This window comes from Thrips palmi, unplaced genomic scaffold (genome assembly GCF_012932325.1).
Source record: "Thrips palmi isolate BJ-2018 unplaced genomic scaffold, TpBJ-2018v1 HiC_scaffold_15, whole genome shotgun sequence".
NCBI classification, from domain to species: Eukaryota; Metazoa; Arthropoda; class Insecta; order Thysanoptera; family Thripidae; genus Thrips; species Thrips palmi.
The window spans coordinates 7,781,281-7,802,087 of record NW_023144624.1 but is presented as its reverse complement, the minus strand read 5'-3'; the positions used below and the strand labels follow the sequence as shown (position 1 = coordinate 7,802,087).

General features: G+C 44.3%; 1 protein-coding gene across 1 annotated transcript; it reads right to left on the bottom strand.

Moving 5' to 3' along the window:
* Positions 1–3,214: 3,214 nt before the first annotated feature.
* Positions 3,215–20,597, bottom strand: LOC117641599 (vacuolar protein sorting-associated protein 13-like). Its single transcript, XM_034379063.1, is given in 47 exon segments — positions 3,215–4,612; positions 4,697–4,858; positions 4,945–5,085; positions 5,155–5,269; positions 5,355–5,524; positions 5,598–5,837; positions 5,920–6,115; positions 6,196–6,314; positions 6,391–6,510; positions 6,598–6,773; positions 6,855–7,071; positions 7,212–7,371; positions 7,449–8,092; positions 8,166–8,507; positions 8,872–9,087; positions 9,174–9,398; positions 9,480–9,597; positions 9,680–9,837; positions 9,926–10,243; positions 10,518–10,923; positions 11,004–11,614; positions 11,695–11,876; positions 11,879–12,001; positions 12,090–12,384; positions 12,485–12,766; positions 12,841–12,994; positions 13,088–13,254; positions 13,339–13,473; positions 13,628–13,783; positions 13,871–14,100; positions 14,178–14,298; positions 14,385–14,522; positions 14,621–14,886; positions 14,974–15,130; positions 15,200–15,279; positions 15,357–15,543; positions 15,621–15,798; positions 15,883–16,035; positions 16,318–16,575; positions 16,656–16,902; positions 16,985–17,340; positions 17,424–17,550; positions 17,627–17,746; positions 17,838–18,200; positions 18,283–18,480; positions 19,857–19,943; positions 20,176–20,597. Coding segments are annotated over 47 exon segments (9,759 nt in total). The 5' UTR covers positions 20,276–20,597; the 3' UTR covers positions 3,215–4,567.
* Positions 20,598–20,807: the final 210 nt, after the last annotated feature.

Genomic DNA, 20,807 nt, shown 5'->3' with positions numbered 1-20,807 from the left:
AAGTGCACAGTGCACCGGGCCGCTGGTCCTGGTGCCCTGGTCACCGCAGTGACGTCACGGCCGAAGCTGCACTTCGAGCACGTCGAGCACGTAGTGGACGACGAGGACGGGGGCCAGGACATCCCGTTTGTCATATTTCACCACCTGCCTTAGCCTTACTTCCGCGCGCGGGAGAGTGGAGGGGGAGGGGGCGCCGGGCGGCCCACCGCCATGCGACACGTCGGCGTTGGACGCCCTATGCCGCCTCTACGCGGTGGGCGCGGCGGGCGCGGCGGGAGCGAGCGAGGCGGGCCGCCCTGCTGCGTGGCCAGCTGGAAGACAGCCAACAGGAATCTGCCTTGATCTACATACACCGCGGCGCCGCGTCGTCGCTTTGAAAACAGAAGTCAGGGCGGCGGGCGGACTTTCTTTATGTAACCTCCCCACGGAAAACTTTCTTCTGTGGTCGTCGAGGCCAGGTCGCGGGCCGCGGCGTCGGGGAGGGCGAAGGGCCGCGGAAACACGCCCACTCGACGAAAACCATGAAAGCAAAAGAGCCCGCGTCGCGCGTATTTGAACCCACAACAACCGGAGACCAATGACCTCCTGCCCTTGCCGGCAGATTTGCGACGCGGAGGCAGTGGGACAGGTTTGCCGGCGGAGAGTCCTAATTTTGCCAGGGTACACGGCCGCGGTGGCGGCGGCCGGGCCTTGCCGGGGCCGCGGCCGCGGGTTGCGTAACGCGGACGCCAACTTGTTCGGGGCACCGGGACACCAGGGGTGACTGTGACACTGTGACAAGAGGCGCCGCACGGGCGGCACGGGCTCAGGCCTCGGCTCAAGCTCCAGACAGCCCATGCCGGCGTGGCGACGCCTCGGACGTGCCATTCCATTTGATTCCGCTGCGCGTGCTGCGCGTGCTGCGCGTGCTTCGCGCGTGGTTCCCTAGTGCCGACGCCCTGACGGCCTGACTGCCTGACGCACCACCGGCCCGCTGTCAACGACCGCCCCAAGCTCCAAGCTCCACGACATCTAGATCGGCCCGGCGGCGGCAAGGCATGACAAGGCACCGCACCGCGCCGCACCGCGCCACCGCCGCACAGGCCATTCGATAAGGCTGACGTAACGCCCACTGTGCGCCATGCCGCCACGCCGCCATGCAGTGCCTTGCAGCCAACGCAGCCAGCGCTGGACGGCAGTGGCCCAAGTCCGCGAAGTCCGCGCGGAAAGTCGGCGAGTCTCAGCCGGATTCCGCAGCGGTGTCTTGTTGACTCTGACTATGCCTAGCCCCAGACTATTCGCTCAGAGGCAGCAGTGGACAGCGGCAGGGCCACCGTGGGCCTTCTTCGTTTTCCGTTGGGGTTGGTGGGTTGGTGGAGGGCCAAGGGGACCGGGGGCGGGCGGCGGGGCCACGGCCTCGGCGCGGTGCCCTCCGGTGCGGTGCCCCCACGCCTGTCGCCCCTGCCGGCCCATTGCCTAGGGCAGGGCGTCAGAACAGAACGCAGCCGACGACCCCGCAGCCGAGTGCAGTGCGCCGTGCGCCGTGCGCCGTGCGCCGCTCCGTGGAGGTCTTGGTCTTCCCTCTCACGGTCACCTCCGTTCGAGTTGACGGCTGCGGCGGGCCGGGCGGCCGGGCCAGCGCTTCATCGTCGGCCGTCGGCTCGGCTCAAAGATTCCCCGTCTCGGTACGATTTACCGATTCACTCGGCCTGGTGGCCAACATGGCGGCGGGCCAGGGCCAGAGGCCAGGGGCCAGGGGCCAGGGGCCAGGGCGGGGCCTTGACTCGCCTATATGACCGCGCCGGCCGCCGCCGCAGCCTTGCCTGACGACTCACCGTATCGAGGCGCGCTGCCAAGGACGGGCCGGCAGGCTGTCTCTCTCGCACCCGTGCCCAGACGACCATGAGCGCAAGAGAGAGAAAGAGAGAGCGAGACTGCAGGCAGTACCGCCAGGACCCAGGACAACCCAGCACGAGACAGGTGCGCCTCCTGGCCACCCCTCCCCCGCCAGGGAGGGACCAAGGGAGGAGGCCGAGGCCCCGCGACCCGCGGGTGACAGCCAGAGACATTTGGGCTCGGGAAGACTAACCGTCCTTCAAATTACACCAAAACAACTGTCGAGCCGCCGGGCCTCGGACGAAAGTCCGTGACGCATCACTCACAAGCACAACGAGCACGCGCTGAACGGTAATCCCGCTCAGTGAGTTGGGACGTGGAGCCAGTGTAATTCCCCCAATGGGGCCTAACAGAGCGTCGTTGGCAATGTAAATGCTGCATTTGGTGGCAGTCACGTTTTCCGCCCATCCACCTGGGAAAAAGAGGGAGGGGCGAAGTGTTCAAGGACACGGAGTCTTTTTTTTGCGAAGAGGGGGTGGGAGAACTCTTGGCACAGAGACTAAACCTCAGCAGTGGTCAGGCCAGAGCATTGCCCGCGCCTGCATGAACCCAGACACACGCACACACTCACACGCACGCACGGCAAACAGCCCCGATGCAGTGCAGTGGCACTACTCGGCCGATGTTTGGGTCGCGCTTGATGTGTTGCAGCCCAGCGAGCGCATCTTGCATCTCGACCCACATCGTGTCCGTCGTGTCGTCATCCCATCCATTATTTTCTCCGCCGCCGTTCTGTTTACTAGAGTCATGCGTGGGGCGCGTTCGGGAGCGCTCGGGGACTGTTTCCGGAACGATGGGAAGTGCGGGTGAGGCAACTCTGGTGACGCGCGTCGCGTCGGCCCGTCGGGAGGGAAGGCCCAGCAATCTATTGGAACTGCAGCTGTGTTTATGTGTGTACTTCGATTTCAGATAAAACTCGTGTGACAGTTTTGCGTTTGGAAGTGGGTCAAAATGATCTCGAAATTTATGGGTATTTGGTATATGTCATTCTCGTGAGAAAAAGTTAAATGGCGTTTGTTGGCTGCTGTGCTGCTGGAGCGACACGGCACTAATTTTCCCTGCGCACAACCTTTGTAACTTGGCGACTGTAGGCAAGTTTCACGATCACGGGCCAAGGCAAGCCCTCGCCTCGCGGGCGACAAATAATTTGTACGTGTGAGCAGTTTACCGTCAGCAGCCTGGACTCGCGCCACATCAACATCGTCAACATGTTGACACGGCCGAACGCGTGGGCCCAGTCCCGTGTTAGAGTCCTTCGCGCCTTGTGTTTCTTTCTTTTGACTATGCTCTTTGTTAAAACAAGGAAAACCCACAGGAAGAAATCAGTAACAATTTCAGAAACTTTGTTATTTCTTTATTTGTATAAAAAGAGCATAAGACAATGGTATATAGATCACTGGTTTTTAAAAACAGACAAATTTTAGTAAGCATTCCCATACACACACGATCATGCACACAATAAAAGCAACAAACAAACTGAACAAGAAAACATAGTAACAAGAACTCACTGTAATTCAAGAGGTCCATTTACTACCCTGTGAATCCTCAAAGACACAAATGGTCTGACTAAAAGTAGACCCACACAATAGAGAATGCATCTCAACAAATAAAAGTAAAATTCGATTACAGACTTATTGATACAAAGATCAAGAAAGATAATGTCTTTTCAGCAAGAAACACAGTTTGGCTCACAAGTTCCAGTTCTTGGTATGTTAGCTAACCAGAGATAGAGCAGTAGACGCACAATGACAAAATAGAGTATCCCAGACAAGAACCCTTCATAAAAAAGGCATGGTGCAATCAATCTGTTGCCTGGAATAAAAAATCTATTTATATTGACATTTTGATAAAATAAGCAACACCATTAAATCTAGAATCTACATTACCCAAATTGTGATACCCAGTTAATGACAAGATACAAAAATAAACACAATGAGGCACAAGCAGTTCTCGTTAGTGATAGGCACCATAAAATCACAAGAACAAAACCGGGAAAGTCAACATGAACATATGCACCTACTACACAACATCACATGAACCATTTTAAAAATGCTGTTTGAGAATTCTTTCAAAATGAAAGAGCAAACATGTGGTCGTTGTTTCACAATATTTTAGTATGTATGAAATAGATTAAACAGTTGTAGTGGAAAACATTAACAAGAAAAAAGATCTAAATATGACTAGATAAAGGTACAAAGTTTCAGCAAACAACCACTTCAATAATTAATATCAAACTGATAGTTAATGAATGACAAGGGCAACAATGCCTCTCACATTTCAGACACTATCATTAAGTACAGACTCTGAAAAACTATCACTCTGTAGTTTGTGGCTGTGATTAATATTGGTACACAATGAGAAGAAAATCAGGATCGTATAGAAAATACACCTCTGAACCATTAAAACTTGGAAGTTTGTGCGCTTTAAGCTTGACACAGACGAAGTTTTATATGAGTGAGACTTTGACCAATGTTAAACATATAATCCCCAAAAAGCCAAAAATAAAAATACATTGAACTGGTAACAAGCTGGTCTTTTACAAACCTATAATTAGAAATATTGTCAAATTCTAAACTGGAGACAAAGAAGAGAGATACTGATACAACAAAGTTTTTCTGCTTTGGCAAATCATATGCAATTAAACACAGGGAAACCAGCTGCACAGCTCATGCGGTGACAGCTGACACCAATACTAGGTACTTCTGCGGTGAAGGTCTATCATCCTCTTGAGAATCCACTGCAAAGTACGTAAAATAAGGTGTCACTAACAACTTACAACTGGAATTAAGGCACACTACTACTTATTTATTCAAGACTTTACCTGGCGCTGGACCTTATCTGGAATAAGAACTAGCTTGCCATTTTCGGAACCACCAAAGAGACCAAAGGCTTTCTTCTTGTGCTCTCCAGTACTGATATGTATTCCATCAGAGGTCTCTTTGGGAGCCTCTGTCATAGCAGACCAAGTGTACGTCCAATCAACCTTACAAAAACAAACAAAAATCACAATGCTAAAGCCATTGTAACAAAAGTTTGAGGTCTCCAAGGCAAATTAATTATGACACAAACCTGCCATCCACCGAAGATGTCATTACTTTTCAGATACGCAACTCGCTTATCAGTTAATAAAAGGATTTCTTTGCCAGAGCGTGTCATAGCAATATGGTATATGTATGCATCTGTTGTATTGTAACGACCCTTCTCCAATTCCTAGAACAAAAATGAAATTTTTAAATCAAGGATGAGAGAAGAGGTGCATGTTCATGCCAAATAACATACCTGCAATATCTTGTTTCCTTCAGCTTCATGACGAATGTATGGGCGAACTAAACCATCGGGCTGGAAATACCGTGGTGGTCTCAGACGCACAACTTCATCAGTCATCTCAGTAGCTCTAAAACAATAGAAGTTAATAATTTGAAATAACACTGATGTATGTACCAGCAATAATCAGTTTAAATAAATCAAGAGAAACAAACCGTTTAACAGCACTGAGTGATCCACTAGCAAAGTCCACAATTCCTGCAGTTGGGCGAGTTAGAAGTCCAGCCACTCCCTTCCCTACTCCTTTGAAGAAACCTTCTACACCTTCTTCCTTTGCTCCTGATATTGGCTTGGTAAAGACCCCAGTCACTCCGTCCACCACTCCCTAATTGAAAACAGGTTGTAGAGCAACAATCATAGTTCACGACACATTATATAGCTTGTTAAAATGTGCATACCATTACGAGTCCTTTTCCACTTTGAGCCAAACCCGTCTGAAGATTGGCTGGCCTCTTGTTTAAATTCTCACGTCTTTTCTTGATGTAATCTTTGTCAAAAGTCAACGCTGCCAGGCCTTTGCCGATAGTGCCGGTAATGCGAGAAGCAGCTCCAGCGGCACCACCGACTGTGTGGCCAAACAAGCTGCGAACTCCTAGAATAAGGCCCTCAGCAAACTCTCCTGGGCCTTGGATTGCACCCTAGAAAAACGACATTAACTATGAAAAAAAGAGCATGAGACCACTGAGACTACTTTCAGTTTTAAATGCATGAACACAATACCTGGAAAGGTTCATAGAACAAATCCTCAACTCCCTTTGTTAAGCCAACAACAAGACCAAATGGATTGCCAATAACATCCAGGCCTAGAACCAGTACATACAGCTGCTTCAAAAGTTGGCCAGTATAATGCATAGTTGCTTCAGATTGTAGTTGAGCTTGGGTAAGGAAAACATATTGCCTCTCCAAGTAGGCTAACCTTTTATGCAGAAAAAGAAAAAAACAATAAACAAACAGGAAAAGTTGAATAAAAAATCTTAAGACAAGGGGTGGACTCACTTGAAGACAACATCATTCATGTCTGTTAAGGTAACCCCCAAGCTTTGCATTAGCACACTCAAAACTCTGGGTAAGTTTTGAGAGCTGGCACCGTCGCCGAGTGAAAAGCTGACATGTATCTGAAATTTCGAGATAAATTTTGTTATTTTGGGAAGAAACATTAAATTGGAAAACGAACTAGAGCATGAAGCAAACCTTCAGTGGAGAAAAGTGAAGAAGATCATAGAAGTTCTTTTGCTCAGCAGATGATTGGAGAGCAACATGTGACATAAGAGGTTCTTCGACAGCCCTCATGTCATATGAGAAAGTCTTCACCTGAAAGTTAGGGAAATAAAATTAACCATCCACAAGTCTCATGCCTAATGGAAAGTAAATCTCTGAATTAATAACTTGTATGCGTACCTCATCAGCATCTGAGACTTCTTCAGCTTCAAAGAAAGCCAGGATGGCATTCAAAAACCCGATGTCAACCTTCACATGGAATTCTTGCACCAATGCTTTGTAGTACTTGTACTGCTGAACAGGGCTGTGCTCAGTTAGTCTTTTGACAATACTCATTTCAATATATGGTTTCAGAACTAAAAATAGAAATAATTAACATTAAGGAAATTAAAATTTATTATGTTGATTGACGAGACGGAAAGAAGAGACAGACTCACCACTGGTCGCTGCTACGCTTCTAGGAGGCGGAACAGGAGCAAGGACAACTGGGAATATACAATCAGCCATTTGATTGTCAATTTGAAGACGGTTGACTTTAACATGAAGCTGCTCCTGATGTGCTGACACCTTACGCTGAATCCATAAACCAGTTTGGAAAGAGCGGCGCAGTATTCTTTTAGAAGGAATCAGTATTTCTTCTTTCTCAAAATCAACCTTCAAGACAAAGAGAAACTCAAAATTACATTCCATTTTTTTAAATAAGTTCAGTGTAGCAACACAAATAAACATGAGAGAAATTTTGAGATGAAGCCATGATAGACAAAGAAATTATCATGACATAGTTGTAACGTTACCTCATACTTTCCAACTTTAACACGTGGATTGACAGAGTTTCCTATTTGCAATTCTCGGTTATATCTTTCCCAGGCTTCTTCCATTAGTAGTCCATCAGCCATGGTAAGTTGCTTGAAACGTGATCCATTGATTTTTCTTGTTTCCCAAATAACTCCAGAGCTGCATAAATACATTTAAACTCTATGAGAATCAGGTATTGCATACACAATGTTGTGTCTCAGATAATAAAAACAAACCTTGCTATTCCTATGTACACAAGTTCTTGTTGGCAAAGGCTATTCACGAGAGACAGACCCAATCCATGGATAGATATGCTCACCGCCATGGTCGGTACTTCTAATTCGCCCGCTGACTGAGCATCTCTGGCCACAGCAGCCTCAGGGGTGAAGAGCAGGACTCTCTGTATACCATCCAAAAAGCTCACCCAGTACAACTTAACTCCTTGATGAGGATGGAATTCACCTATGCCATCCTTGCGCAAACTATCACTCAATTCCTTGGATTTACTGCAGCTCCAGCAAAGAGACCGTTCACCTGATGGTTTCTCCCAAGCAAATAAGACCATTTGTCTTGCTTCCAGCTTTCTCATGTAGCCAGAACCAGACTCCCAAATCTTTATTATTTCAGAGGTATGATTTATCACAAGAGCAGGAGCGAGTCCAGGCTCATATGCAGTGAAGGAAACATAGACTCCACCTTCAGTCATTTGTACATCTACATTTAGGCCACCATACTTGTTGTCCAGCCTCAGTAGCACTGTATAAACTGTGCTGTAAGAGAATGAGCCCGACATCTCTGTGGTTCCAGCAACCCTTACACGGAGACCTTCTTCATTAGAGGCGCTTTTGGGCCAGAATGGATTGCACGCACCAGGTTCAACCTTCATCAAAAATAAATATTGTTAAAAGAGAACAACACAAAAATAAGTTCAAAAATTAGGTATGTAGTCTTACCTTGATCCATTGGTCATTCGGCCTATCTGCCTCACGGCACTCAATGGCAAACGGAGCATTGTTTACCAGGATATAATAGGGTGTGAATGTAACTTGTTTGGTTAAGGAATTCGAGTTGAGCTGGATGTGAACTCCAATTTGATACATGACTCCATCCACTTTACAGCTAACAAGGCCCGAACTGCCAGCCACATCAAGAGGGAAGTTAGTGCTCCATTCCCCATCTTCGATTTTGAGAGAAGCCTTTTTCTTGCTATGCAGGTCACGCGCCCGATATGACAACAGAACTGGTCCCTTGAAGTTAGCAGGGTGATAAACAACATTTCCAGTTTCTTCAGCAGGCTGTAACATAGAGGGAAAAATAAAAAAATTAGAAAACAGCAGTGACAGTAACAAATGATGCTCACTCACAACAAGATAAGAAAGTTAACAACATAAAACTCTTTTTCATTTTTTTCACTGAGGGGACACTAGAGAAGCAAGCACTCCACCACAACATTTTACCTTTTTTCTGGGCTTTCTTCGCTTCTGGATTGTTCAAGGGGAATGAAAACAAAGGGAGGAAAGAAAGGAATAACTCAGGAACCACATGGTACAGAAGTTTTAAATGCAGGCACATGCAGGACCCTACTTCACAAGGAAGAAAGTTTGTAGCTAAAGGGGCTAGAGTAAGACATTCACATTCCAGGACAAAATTGATACTTACACGGTAGGAGAGCATAAGTCCAGTTTTGTTGAGCATCCAGAAAGGTGCATAAATAGCCATCACCATTGAACCATTTTTCATGACCGTATGAACACCAAGATCTAGGCATACTTTTTCAGTGCTGTCATAAGAGTCAAAGACCCACACAGTAAATTCCGATGGATTAGCTTTAATAGGGTTTTTACAAGACCATTCCTTTTCCAAGTAATTTGGAATCTGAAATGATGAAAGTGAAGAATTTTGTTAAGAGACAGAAGAAATATTAATAAATAACAATATTTATTCTTGTCACAAAAATTTACCCTCAGGACAACAGTGAAGTTTCCTGGTTCAGCAGTAGGAATTTGCATACGTCCTCCAGCTTTTAAAGGCTTTTCATCAGCTGCTCCCTGCAGTTGACAGACAAGGTCAATGGGTAGGAAATTCTTCAAAATCACAGCTGGACGAAGATGCACATTATAGCAAGTGCTTGCCATAGTGTGACGGGATGTGTTTTCATAAAATATTTGTTCCATCTCTCCAACAGCCTTAACGAAAAAAGAAGTCAGTTGAGTTAAAGAACTAAAACATAACTTAAAGTAAAACCTACAGAACAGCTCCTTTACAACCTTGATGAAAAATGGTTCCATTTCTTCTTTTGATTTTGGGTCGCACTGTAGGAGAGTTGTCATCCCTAATGTCTTCTGTAAATCACGCCACACAAAAGGCTGAACTGACACAGAGTGGCTGAAAAGAAACATGAAAAAGATTGGAACATCAATAAAAGTAATAATGCCAAAAATAAATGAATGAAGGGAAAAAAAATTACCCATCCACGCTGAAAAATAGTTCACTTGTTGGAGTATAGACTGCTTTTAGAGGCAAATTAATCTTCTTTCCGGGTTCAACAACACCAATACTTTCTACCTCATTTCCACGGGCTGTCATGTAATAGACATTCACCCCCACATTGAAATGATTGTGAACCTGTGCATCAAAAATAAAAGCAGGGTACAGACGAATGCAGCTTTGTACTAGAAACAGTAACTGCTTAGCAGCAACAGCAAACACTTACCTGAATGATGCTGCGGAGTGAAACTATGAAACCTCCGTCTTCAACTTGAACATCTGACACAAGACCCCATTGCAAGGGGTTGGTATCTCCCTTTTGCTGAAGGGAGAAATAACGTTTGTCTGCACGGTTGACTGGTAGTTCCAAATTTGCCTTCTTTTCAGGGACGCTAATCCGTAGGACCCTCTCTTGTACAATACCACCACTGCTGCTCTTTAGAGCCAAAGCATCTCTCCTATTAGCTCCTTCTTTAAGCTCCAGCTCAACACTTTCTAAATCAACAGTAGCAATGCCCTCTTCACTTTCCAATTGATTAGCAAGCTGTGGGAAAGAGACAGAAATATAAATGTCCTGCAGGTTTAGGTTTTCTTGGCATGAGGTTGCTCAGGATAACAAACCCCAGTATAAGCACACCTGAGCGGGGGCAGACATGGATGAGTCTGAGCAACCACAATAAAGCACAGGACTGTCAAGGGATTCAGGCGGACCGGGAATGTGTGTGGATGGATAGATGCGCTTGAATGGGTGGAGGGACCCAGTGAAACTTAGAGAAGAAGTTGAAAACAATGATAAAGTAACAAAAGCATATAATTACCTTCAAACTGCTTGATCCCAAGTTGAGCTCCACCGGTAAACCAGTAAAATTAAGAACTTTGTAAGGAGCGGCACTTAGAGAGCCGATTTTAGGTAGCCCATCTTTCATTGCTGTCTTGAAACCCTCTCCCAAAGTGCTGATTACATCCAAGCTCGTTTTAGTGACTGTTATTTCCAAATTCTCCTTTGAAGAGATGGACACATTCATTAACGGTTGCATTTGGAGAGCTTCAATTTCTGTTTCAGTACTCAAAGTGGAGTCTTCAAATGATCCAGCTGGAGCATTCAAATCATTAAATTCAACTTCCATCTTGAGCTCCCATGGGACATGAACAACCTGACCTCCATGATGACTCTCCACTGGTTCAATCAAAGGTTCCCATAAAGCCAATCTGCTGTTGTAATACCTTCAGTAACAAAAATGAAGAAACAATTTTGTAAATGAAATGCTACAAAGTACGCTAAAAAAAACCTCTCTCATACATACCACATTTGAACGTTGAGGCTGCTCTCAATGTGGAGGAGTGAACTGAAGTCTCGAATAAAGCCTTGGAAGCTTGTCTCAAGCAAAATCATAGGCATGGTTTTGTTGCCAACACCGGCTTCAACAGTTACTACTATGGATGGCATGGTGACAATTACCAACTCTGAAAGAGGTGTCACTGGTGATGCTTCTAAAGGTTCTGGCTGAGAAGCATCAGTCAACGCGGCCATGGCATCTTGAGCCATTTCTGTTTTCAGGAACCAAAATTGGCTGTCTTCAAAGGACTTTGTCTCCCAGATATTAGAATAATCAGATTCTGCCATGGATTCATCTTCATCTGGACCATGTTTGGCTGTGAGTGTTGCTTGGCAACGGTTGAGCAGTTCTAAAGTGCCTGGAGTGACTGCTATACGGATGTCAGAGGAAATGACTTCCATGTGAAGACCTTGTCCCGGTTTGGTTGAACCATCCACATCAATTCTTACAGGCTGCAGAACTGGTGATTTAGTATCAGCACGCTTGTTGAAACAACATGTAAAAATCTGTAACTCTTCAAGAGCTCCCTTAATCTTCATCTCCTCCCCTTCTTGACGGAGATTAAATGCCAGCTCACACTAGAAAAAAAATATGAATTAAATTAGACAGAAATATTTTTAGAATCTAATTAAAACCCTAAATGAACTAAATATCTTACATTCAAAACCAAGGCATTTGTATCCAAATCATCCATGGCTTCAACTAGTAAAATGTCTGGTTTCTCCAGTTTAAGATTTATAGTCATCACTGTTTGGGAATGTTTCTCCAAGTCTCTTGCACTTTCAGATGATGGAACAGCTAAAGCTGTGCGAGAGGGAGCACTTGATGTTACTGATTGCCCGTACTTTTAGAAGGAACTTGAGCTACTGACTTTGGCTTAGCATCTGCTCCCACAAAAAAGTTGCTAATTTTCAGGAGATAGTCAATGCTGACTATGAGATTGAAACTAAAAATGCGGACATCAACTGAAAATAAATAATTTAAAAAAGGTTAAAATTACTCACAAATTATAAGGGTAACAAATTTTTAACAGTACAAGAAGTTCTTTCTTACCAAACATGTCATTTGGTTTCATACGAACTGTTACATCCAACATGGTTCTCTTAGCAGCCTCAGATGTGGGCGAGAGTACTGTCTGAGACATGTCCGATGGAAGGAGAGCCTTGCTTTCCATTAACCTTGTTATTTTACCCTCTCGTCCGACCCGTGTATCGTCCAGTAGGCAATCTACTAGGCGTACTGATGTGCTCAAAGAGTTGTCTGACAACATTTGACCTTTCAATGCAAGCACATACAGAGTAAAGCAAGCTAGACCCTGTTCAGGTCTCTCCACAGGTACTTTTTCCAGCTGCTCAGGAACATAAAAGAAAAAAAAGAGATAAAAATTTATGTAAAATTAATTTAAAAAGAAAACGACATATTGGTATTTGCAATTTTTCTGAACTCACATTGTTTGAACCACCGGAATACAAGTTTATAATCAAGCTGTCCATAGTGAATCTAAAGACCATGAATACATGAACCTTCTTGGCAGATTCTGAACTTTGGTCCTTCACTGGTAAAAGTTGAGTTCCAGGTAAAGTACTAAAGGAGGTTTTGGAAGTGGGGAGTAAAACTTTGGTCTCCACTGGATCTGGAGCTGATTGTCCAGGCAACTCAGACGAACCCTCACTCATATTTTCAGAAAGAGCTTGCATAAGCATTCGATAGTCAGCTTGGGTCATTGACAGCTGCATTGACATATTGAGGAAAATCGATTAAATAGGACAAATTATACATAGCACAAAAAAAGTGTTGCACTTACGTTTATAGAATTTATCTTTCCTGACAAATCAAGATCAGGTGATTCATTATACCATGAAGAGGAAAGATTGCGTGTTACTGAAAGAGTAAAACTGATAGGCTGGAGCAGCATTCGCTCATTCAGGACCTCGTGATTCTCTTTGTGAAGGCGGACTCTACAAGTAGACAAACATTATTTGCAGATAATCTTCTGAATTAAAAAAAACAAAAAACTATTTCATAAAATGAAGCATTTCTTTAAGAATTACCTGGACATTTTGACGTTTACTAGTCCCAGCTGTATTTTATCAAGCACAGCAGGATATTGTTTCTGTACTTCAACATTTTGGAAAGAGTTCTTGATGGTGAGACGACCAAAGTCCATCAGTAAGGCATCAAAACTTTGAGAATTCACAGGAACAACTACTATAGGAGCCTATACAAGGGGAAAACAAAGAAAGGAGTTAAATAAAGTCATGAGAAAAAAGGAGCAACAAAGATTAAGTACCGCTCTACTTGCCTTCAATTCAATATCTAAAGACATTCTTGTGGCCTTTGTGTAAGCTTCCTTGGCATTTTGTTTAGCAACAGCTGCCGCAGCAGCTGATGCTTCGTAAACAGCTGCTTGAGCAGCTTGAAAGTTATTCAGAAATGACTGTGAAAAAATAATAATAATAATAATAATAAGACAAGCTGACAACAGATGCATTAATAGGCAGAAAACTCCTTCAAGAAAAAACACCCACAAAAATTTAAAAAGAGCAAACTAAAACTGAAAATAAAGAGGAAGTAGGGATAAAGTTACTTACCAACAAGGAGGACACAAACCAATTGAGGAAAACCACGTGCAGACAGGCCATTTGAACCTTCACTGTCATATCTATAGCATCAATGTCATCTGCTTTAGAAGTATCATACATAACAACATGAGCTGACAGAGCTTCTTCATCAACGATAGACAGAATCTACAAGGTAAATGATGCAAGATGAAAAATAAGTTGAGACGCTTACTAACAAAATAACATCCACAGAATAGGAAGTACTGTTCTTACCTTTTTATGTAATGTGGCTGGGTTGAGATCCAGCATAACAAAGTCTTTGATGCTTGTTGAAATTTCAGTTTGAGTTTTCCGCATTTCTGCCCCAAACACTAAGCCTTGAACCATCATGGAAGTTAATGGTCTTGCTTTAGTTTCAATTTGAATGCAGACACTTTGCATTTCAGCAACTATTTTTAAATCGATAGTTGACGAGACTTGACGTTTTTTCTTGCGTTTAGCCACTGCATTAAAATTTGTTTCATTAAAAAAGATACAAGACAATGAAGTACTCCTTCAAAGAAAGAAAAACAAACAGTACCTGGCTTAGATTTTGTTGGAGCACCACCTTCCTCTTCCATAATGGTAGGAAGATTTTTTTCTTTGCGCCCAGCTGTTGCAGTGCGAGAGCCTTGAGGGGAGACTGCAGAATCCAATGAGCTCTGTGTGTGTGTGAAAATAAGAGGGAAGGATTTGCATTAAACCAGATAATCATAAAAAAGTGAAGCCTGAGTAGAAGATGACATACCTGTACATGGTTGGCAAATGCTATGAGTTGTAAAGTCGCTTCTTGGTGAATGAGGACATTAAGCTTTGAAAAATTGGCTTGTAGCAGTTTTAGCACAGATTGATGTGTTGTTCGGAGTTCAGGAGACTTCTTATCAACCTGAATAAGAGAAATCGTTAACAATACAATTATGTCTGATTGAGTAGGCACAAGTACATGTTTTGTAGCATACTCCTGGAGTCTTGCAGAGCACATACCTGAGTAAAACGTACTGTGAACAAGTACTGATCCTGGCCTGAAGTCATTGGAGTACCGATGGCATCAATGTCAGCACCATCATAGCGTTGCTTCAGATCAATTCCGCCAATTGAAAGGTACAGATTGGTATCAAATGTACGCTGAACACATTCAGTTTCTAAGGAAAGCAAACGGAATGTAATCAGGGGATCAAAGTTATCCAAATCGTCTCTGGCTTTGTCCTTTGAGGAGCCCTTCTTCTGCTCATAAACTGTCACTTTGAGCACTGCAAACAAAAGGAAAACAAGTCCATGGATGTAAAGATACAAAATAAAAAATGAATTAACTTTGTTTTAAAATATAAAGAACCTACTATCCAACACAAATTTGGCCTCAAGCTCAATTACTTGCATAATTGGTTGAGATTCAATAGGTTTCTCTAATTTTGGTAGCTGTAAACCCTTAGCACGAGCAGTATCCACATCCATGGCACGGAACAAAGACAATTGTGAACTGTGGGAAGCATTATCCTGGAACAAACAATTTATTTTTTAAAATTCCAAACCTAGTAACAAGTGAAGAAGTAATATTCAGCTTACAGTAGCTCCTAGTGGGCTGGGCTCGGCATCGTTGAATGGTATTGAGTTTGGTAAATTTATTAAACATAACATTCTGTCCTCTGGAACAAAATAGGATAAAATCAGAAACAAGGTCTAATCAATGTATAAAATTGCTCATGAGGAAGATGATTCTTACCGGGAAGTTGAATATCAATCTGTCCAAGTTCCGCACACAATTTCATTTTCGGTAACCTTGGATCATCAGTCACCATACATTTATGCAAATTTACAGTGAGGGTGATAGGCATGACAACATGCATAGCAGATCGTTTGCGCTCTTGGATAATACTCTTCCAGTTCTCCCCAGCATAGGCAAGTAACACCTGCAACATTTCATCCCATTTGTAAGAGAGACAAACGATCAAAGGAAATTAAATTTAATTCTACATCTAAATCAAACCTGGACGTCTTCTAGCATGAAAGTAAATTTAGTGTATGATCTTGAAATCATTTCCTGCAAAATATCATCTTCTGATCTGCCATGAAGGTGCATCTTCCTGACATCCATAGCTAACGTATCCCTTGAGGCAGTGCTTACTGACATTCGACCCAAGTTAATGACGAGCAAGTTCTCATTCCTGGAAACAGAGCATTCTTATCAAATAATGACTCGAATATGAAGAGGAAAGTAGTAAAGAAACACAAATATGTATAGAACGAACCCCAGATAAATGCCATTTTGAGGAATCAAAATTTGTGAGGGCATAATATCCATAACCACATCAAGAACAGTGTGTTGCTCAACAGCGTACTGCAAACCCAAAACTGACATCTCTTTTAAAGCTGGCATTGCTACAGGGATTGCAGCCTGAATCCTGGGGAAGAAATGCATAATTAGAATTTTCCAACAAACCATGATTAATTAGGAGGTAGGCACAAGTTTAAGTGAGACATGTACACAAAGCTGTCACTGAGTCGGACAGGAGTGGAGAGAGCAGGAGAAACTGATGGTGAGGGATAAAGGGGGTCCAAGACATAAGGGAAGATCATCAATAAATCTGACACCCTGGTGGAATATACCAGGTTTATCAGGAATGGACAGGAAGAGGCAAGGTCAGCTGGCATTCTATCTTAGACCACTGTGCAGAAGTCCTTACTTGTTCTGAAGAGCAGGAGTTTCTGGAGGCTTAAACAAATCCATTAAACTGTTGACTGTTGCAGCATCATAAATCACCCGGAGAGGTCTTGCATTAACTCTGAGCCTTTGATCACAAGACTCATCCAATGGTTTAGTTTCAAACATCACATCCAAAAGAACTGAATCAGACTCATGCAACTTTGAAGAAACAAGCTGAGGTGTAAGAGTGCCTTGAGTCAGGCCTAACATGTCAAACTTTGATATTTTGACAATTGCTCTGAGAGAGGAATGAATAAGAGAGATTAAGCACACTGGAATGATTAAATTGTTCAGATAGACTAACATTGTGATACTAACTTCAATGCTTGCCCACTCATACGTTGCTCAACTTGTGCAGTGACTTCTTGAAGACTAGAGGAGAGTATGGTACGTACTTTGTCCTCACCATCACGCACCTCGATCTCAAGTGAACGCAGTTTAAAGGAAAAGACATTTTCAACAAAGTGAGGGGGATAAATTGCAGGTGTAGTATTTTCTTGATAGTCAATGGCACGATACAGTTTGGCCTTTTCATCAGGGGTCATCACAGCTTCAATTTTTTTGGCTGAAGAGGAAGGAGAACATTATGGAAATTAAAATAGTCCAACTTCAGAGTAGTAAAAAGTTTAGATGAATGAAAGTCTCACCAAGTTCTGCGGCTGAACCAGGTTGAACTGCCTCAGCTTCAGCTGCACCGCCCCACCATGAACTGAACCAGCCCTTGCGCTGCTGCTTCTGTCTGGCCTCCTCAGCCTGGTCCCTTTCCACCTCAACTTCAATTCGCTGTCTGATGAGAACAATGTTAAATACATCCAACTTGTTTTCCATTTCCTGCAGCTGAATTGTTAATTCAGCAGGAACTTTCTTCATTGTCAGCTTCTGCTTGTAGGCTGAAGCATAGGATTTGCACAGGCTGCGATGCTCTCGCATGAAGTTCCAGTTCCAGTTTCGCTGTTTTCTTTTCACTTCATCTTCCAATATGCACTTGAATGCAAAGTGCCACCTAGATAAGATAAATATTGTTGATGATTAAGACAAATGTGTTAAGGAGAAAACAATTTTTCTGAAGTGATCAATCAATCTCACCATTCTTTATAGTGTCCTGCATAGCTGGGCACAAAAGGTCGGTACTTTCGGTAAGGAGCAGCTCTTGTCATCCAGTCCATCGACTCCAGCAACAGCATGACATCACGGTACTGGCTTTTACTGATACCTGAAAACCATATTGCAAGGTAAATGTTTAAATAAATTTTGGTGAAAAAATAAATTAAGAGACAAAAATTGCTTACATATGGCCAATTTCTCCAATTCAAGACTAAGCTGCAGCTTTGGGATGGTATAATTAGAGCCATCCTGTTCTGGTTTTTGGTTAATTTGAAGCTTGGCTGATGAGTTAATGGGTCCAAGCACTGCAAAATAAAAATAACAAAAGATAATAGAATAGAAACATAATTAACATTCAGTTTCTGGGGACAAGTTCTGCATGAATGAGGTACTAACAGTATTCATAGCCTTTAGGTTTCCTTTCTTTAGCAGCAATTCCATCTTTAAACAACTGCAACATCTCTGTTACTGGCTTATCAGAGTATAAAATTGTATCACAGTTCCAGTACACAGCTAATCCTTCCAAATTAAGTTCTTTGAATATGAATTTGCTAGCTTCATCTTTGATTGCCTTGGTCCAATTGGCATCAGTCGTTTGCACAGACAAATTGTGCAAAGTGACACCAAGAGCAAATGGTCTTCCTAAGCTTGAAACTCTGTCTTCATATCGAATGTGAATTTCTCCTATCTTCACTTGAACATTTTTAACAATTTGAGTAGACAGTTTTTCCACAAATGAATCATCTTGTTTGAGTAAGTCTGAAATCAAAGAATATTTTAGACATAGCTATGGAAAATAAATTTGAATAAAACAATTACAGCCTGACGAGACTCATTCTACCTTTTTCGGCCTCCCACTTCTTTGCTGCTTCCACTTTGTTGAGTTGGTTCTGCTTTGCATCCTGAGCCCAGCGTTCCTCTTTGACAGGGTCGTACTTTACCTCTTGGTTTGGAACAGCCAGCAAGTACAATCGTTCCACAGTAGCCTCCACAGGGTCCCGATACAAATTCTTCCATGGTATTTTCAGAACCAACTTCTCTGTAAAAGTAAAATGAGAGGGGATTCATTTTTCTGTGTGCTTTGTTGTGCGTGTCATGGGAATGGAAAAGAGAGAAAAAGAAAAGGTGAGAGTGAGTGAGAGTGTGAGTGTGGAAGAGGAGGGGGAGGGTAAAGTAGACGGCTATATGGAGAAACAGCTGCCCCAGGGGAAAGGGGCCCGGGGCGGGGGGGAAATCCTTTAAGCTCCGCTTCCTGGCGAAAACCGCAAAGTGCATGGCATGCCACACAACGCGACACCAGCAGGACCTCACACTGCTTGCATGCAATCTCTCGCACGGACAGGGAAGCCGCACCCACCTCGCGATAAGGGCTGCTACGTCGTACTTTCCAATCATTTTTCCCCATCCCCGCGTTCATATCTTTTCAGGCCGACTGGCACTTGCGACTAGAATTGGGGGCCATGAACTTATGAAGCGACGCGACAGGCCTATTGGTCGACCGGTGTCGTGTGGTGATTCGATTGGGCCAGGGAAGGCCCCAGCCCAGCTGGAGACAACTAGGGGCAACTAGATGCACGAGGGAGAGTCCCGCCTCGCCACCTCAACTCCTCGACCACGCCCCAGGTGCAAGGAGGACCGATCCTCGCACCTAAATTAGCCCTAGCCCGCACCATCAGGTGTTAATGTGACAGGTACCACGGCCCCGCCCCGCCCCCTTCGGACCCAGCCCCGCGAGCCCCGCGAGGCCTGCGCGGCACCACTGTTGCGTGGAGTGCACCCAGTGCCATCCCGCAGGCGCATCCTAGCGGCTCATCTCTTCCGCGTTCTCCACCGACACCACCCTTTAAACTACCCACCAAACCCCTTCCGCGCTCCGCGCCAACGCCGCACGCCCGACGGCCGCTTGGCGCGACGCCCTGCCACGGCCCGGCCACGCGGGTAGCCAGCCGCAAGCCGCAGCGGGAGCGGGCAGTGGCGTCCGAGCCAGTGGCGTAGCTTGCGTAGCCCCGCGTGGCCCACAGTGTGGGCCCCACACCCAGCACGGGGATGACATCACGCCTGGCCGGGCGCCGGCCGACCGACCGACGACACCGCTACGCGTCAAGGACGCAGTGGATGGACAGCGGTGGGCAAGTGGTGGGCAAACGGTGCCACACCAAATAAAAACATGCAAAACAAGGGAAGGAGTGGGAGTCCCGCACAGCTTCCTTCCAAATTGGTTGAGTGCCTTCGAAAATCATTCTAAAAGCGCCTGTACTTTCCTTGGTGTGATAGCAGAAACACATTAGACTAACGAGCTCATAATCTATAAGAGTTTGATCGATATCAACACACCGAGCACAGCTAAATTTTCCCAATGCTTTACGACCTTCTTTGAGCTGACACCACACAAAAGCAGGCATTACATCTACTTACCAAGAACACCATAAACTGTGCGCACTGGAAGATCTAGCTCATCTAGGGCACTTTGCTTCAGAACGAGGTTCTGAAGTACGATGTCACCTAAGAAAATGACAAAGAGAAATAAGAAAAGGCTCATTATCTGTATAAACAATATCGTTACATCCAAGTGAAAAATACAGAATGTAATAAACAGGATTTGTAAAATCATAAAACCGTAAGACACACTCTGACATGATCGTTATAAAGATAAGAAATGTATCAACAAACAACCGCAAAACTAACTGAAAACTATTGAAAGACAGCTAAGTACTGATAGTAAACAGGTGCTTACCTCCCCATATGCCAATCTGCAGTTGGGACCGGTCCAAGTTCTCGACATATTCTCCCAGATACTTGTTGAGAAGATCCGCTACGATTGATTCGAAAACCATTTTACCGCGACTTTGCAGGAGACGAGACTCCGAATCGCATTAGTTTCTAACCCTCGCCCTGTCAAATGCCTCCTTCACCATTCACAACAATCGGCAAGGGGTGTGCCAAACCCCATTTATGAGGGTGACAAGGCCATCCAACGATGGTTACGATGGCCCGGTGTTAATGGCCAAACCATTGACGTTGAATTCACCATTCAACGCACTTGGCAGGGGTAAATCAAAAGGGTATGCAACACGATAAAGTCCTTGCGGAGCACGGCATGAATGCAAAAACACTCGTTTTGTCCGACTGTCGAAAACAGCTGCCCATCAAGACAATATTCCGCCGCTGTCCGAAAGATGGCGCTGATATCGAAAGTTTTCTGCTGGAGCAGTCTCACCACTGGATCCACTTAAAAAAAGTTTCCGGTAGTTTTAGTTTGAGACAGCAATGCAGGAGCAGTCAACAATTGTTTTATACACAAAGTTTTTTTATTTCATTTAAATCATAATTCTTTAAATCATTCAAATCCGATTTATCTGACAAAGT